General features: G+C 41.4%; 1 protein-coding gene across 1 annotated transcript; it reads right to left on the bottom strand.

The window, feature by feature from the left end:
- Positions 1-604: 604 nt before the first annotated feature.
- On the bottom strand, positions 605-3378 carry LOC306924974 (G2/mitotic-specific cyclin-B2-like; the record flags this gene model as incomplete). Its single annotated transcript, XM_079503653.1, has 7 exons — positions 3249-3378; positions 2755-2913; positions 2418-2660; positions 1750-1890; positions 1523-1633; positions 978-1089; positions 605-612 (listed from the first exon to the last, which is right to left on the bottom strand). Exons 1-7 carry the CDS (start codon positions 3333-3335, stop codon positions 605-607), a joined length of 861 nt encoding a protein of 286 aa, XP_079359779.1. The 5' UTR covers positions 3336-3378.

The following is a 3378-nucleotide window of genomic DNA, read 5'->3' on the forward strand; positions in this document are numbered from 1 at the left end:
TAATTATGAATTGAGTGTGAAAAACCAGGTCTATTAGATTGTTATCACCATTACATTTCCCCAATTGAGTACTTACACAAAGACAATGATTTATTGTATTACAAATGTTACATTTTTAAATATGCAAATGAGGCATGTAGGAAAATATGCAAAATAGAAAATATGAAAAAGCTGCTACTGTGGAAGGGTTATCAAGCATTCATTTACTTGTATTGATCCTATAAAGAATTTAATATAGGTCTAGTTTGCCCACCAATTTTGGAGCTCTGGCTCATGGACTAAAAACCAAAAAGAACTGAACCGGTTCCCATTGGGAACCAACCGGTGGAAAAGGGGTCGATGTGTCGCTCAGGAAAATCATATTTCCGTAATGAGACCTTTGCTACTTACATTGTCTGAGCACCTGGCAATTATCTCTGGTTGTCAACCCCAATTCAAAAACTTTACACCTCACTTTGACCTGAGCAAAATACCTTTAAATATTTGTATTATTTGCGCTTTAATCTCAGACATATGCAAGTCTACGGTTTAGATTAGTTATACTTCAGACATTAAGCCAAATTTAGAGAGAAGTGCAAGAACTGCTGAAACCCCTGGTCAAACATTAAAAGGCTGCAAATACAATAACACACATTTTAATGGGAATACAAAACAATGATTATTTACATATTTACACATTTACAGAGGCATTTACAAAATATACAAAATTGAAATAAAACATTTAAATTGATTTAAAATACTTTAGCTATTACAAAAAAATATATAATGGCACAAATCTTCACAGCGAATGATTTTAACTCCTATTTGCTTCTGGGGGCCTGGAACAACATATGTTCAGATGGGGGTCAACGGCCAAATACAGATAATTCCAGGGGTCCTTGACATGGAAAAGGTTGAGAACCACCGACATGTCTTTCAGAAAACTGTTTGGCCAAACTGGGTTAAATAGATAAAGGGGCGAGGGGGGGACGACAGACATCCAGTAGTGTCCAGTAAAGGAGCAGCCAGGCGCTTCAGTACAGGCCTTTGCAGCTCAGGGAGGAGGGCGATCGACATCCGCTTGCTCTGAGAGTACTTGCTCTTGACAGCCTAGGTGGAGACAGAGGGTACATTTGCATTAGTATACATCTACAGCAGGGGTCTTACAACATCTCAGTTGCAGATTAAACTTTCATAGATTTCAGACTTGTTTGACAACACCATCAGTTGTAAATACTTGTTTTTCTTCATCTTCACGTTTACTTGTGGATTTGACCACGATTTGACTGAACTTTATCTGCTCTTTTTTCCCCCCCGCTACACAAAACCTTTACTGAAAAAAGCCGATCCACAAGCTACCAACGCCTCGCAGCGGGAGGCTGTGAGCTTGTAGCTCATGCTTTGTCCCCTTCAAAATACGAAGGCTAGGGTTGAAGAGTTTTTTTTTTAATGTTGAAAGTTCCTATCCCACAAACATTTGGCAGTCCCCCTTAATCATCCCCATGGTGCTCCATTAACTTCCAAATACTTTTCGCCAACTCACCTGGAACTCTGTTCTCCCCTTGTTGGCGACAACCACGTTCTTGATCATCAGCAGCATGATCGGCTTCAGGTGAGCCTCATCATATGTGGTGTAGAACTTCTCTGTAGGAGTCTGCAACACATGAAGCAAAAACAAATTAGAACTAAGATAAACCGTCATTCTAGCCATCTGTAGCCTACTATTATAAGCGAACATCCATGTCCCCACATCAGTTCTATTCAACTCACCCATGGCAGGTGATCCAGCAGCATCTGGGAGAGGCAGAGGGAAGCAGCAGAGATCTCAGAGGGCCGGTAGTGAACCATCTCATAGTCGAGGAGTGTCAACTCCATCAGATACTTGGCCAGTGTGTAGATCTTCATAGTAGTCTAGAACAGAGTAACAGACAAACACTATTGAAAAGCCTGCTTGTATATGAAATGCCAAATACTCTGCAACAATTATTTTAACCACCTATGTTCAATTGCACTGTTGAACTGTCAGCCCAAAACAGTATTGTCATATCCAGATTAGAAATTAGAATTGTTTTTTTAAAGCGGAAATCTGTTTTTGCTAATCAAATATGAACCACATTCCTAGGTTAATTGAAAAGCAATTTCTGAAGACTGAGTAACACTTTAAAGGTGAAGTCTATAATGCATCAAAATTGCATTTATAATCTACTTATAATGCTTCATAACTAGTTATAAATGTTACTAGTCATGAAGGACAACTTCTAGAAGTTCTAAAAAGGTTTACATGTTCCACGTGCTGGTGATAATGCAGTAAAGACTTTTACAAATCTGCTGTTCTGCTGAGCTTATAATGTATTATGACCAGCACTTGTTACAGAGTTTCCCTGCATTGCGGCATTGATACTTTTACTATGACTATGTGAACAGAAACAGAAACTCACGGTTGCAGCCTTGGAAGCTCTCCTGAGGAAGTGCAGCGGCAGTGGGCTCCCCAGCTCAAAGTTGAGGGCCCTCAGCATCACCTGCTCCATCTGTCTAATCTGAGCGGGTGTGAAGGCGTTGTCTGTGAGCCGGGCAAAGTCCCGGACCTCTGGGGCGCCTCTTCTATTTGACTCGTACTTTGAGGCGAGCAGCATGGCAGTGACACCAACAAGCTGCAGCTTCGTTCGTGAAACCGGCTGAACCTGTAATAAACACACAACAACAAATATAAAATAATCAAATTGCAAAACACAAGAGCAGATAAAATATGCACACAAATGTGAAGGTTGCCCTTACCTGCAGAAAACGATCCAAGATGGCAACTGTTAGATACAGTGTCTCCAGCAGAAGCTGCAACATTGAATGAACCTGGATCAGCCAGTCGATTAGGCGAGCTCGCATGCGTGGCGTTATGTCGTAGCCCTTCATGTACCCGGGTCGCACAGCCTGACGTACCTGTAAAAACAAAATATGTCATTACACTCATGCAAGACACCAAGTCACATCATGGAATACAACACTCACGCCAAAACATGCTCACCCGGGGTCAAATCTCACCACCAGGTATTCTTAAACATTAACCCCAGTAAATCTATAGCTAAACCCAACATTATTCCACAACGTAACCTCAGTAAAACTATGCAGTCTCTAAACTTATTCGTAACCTTAACCTCAGTAAAACTAATACAAGAACCACTGGGGAGAGCGGTCCGGAAGAAAATGGGGTGTGTTTTGGGTCGAGCATTCCAGGTACCACATGAAAAAAGAAAAGTGTCTCTGGCACCACGTACCTCTAGATCCATTAGGTATGCATAGATGTCTTTCACATATTCAGAACATAGCTCGGGCATGTCCGAGTCCCCTGCATCAATGTCCATCACCCATGTCTGCGGATCATCAACATGCGCAGGTTCTGGAACA

This window comes from Electrona antarctica (assembly GCF_951216825.1).
Source record: "Electrona antarctica genome assembly, chromosome: 6".
Classification (NCBI taxonomy): domain Eukaryota; kingdom Metazoa; phylum Chordata; class Actinopteri; order Myctophiformes; family Myctophidae; genus Electrona; species Electrona antarctica.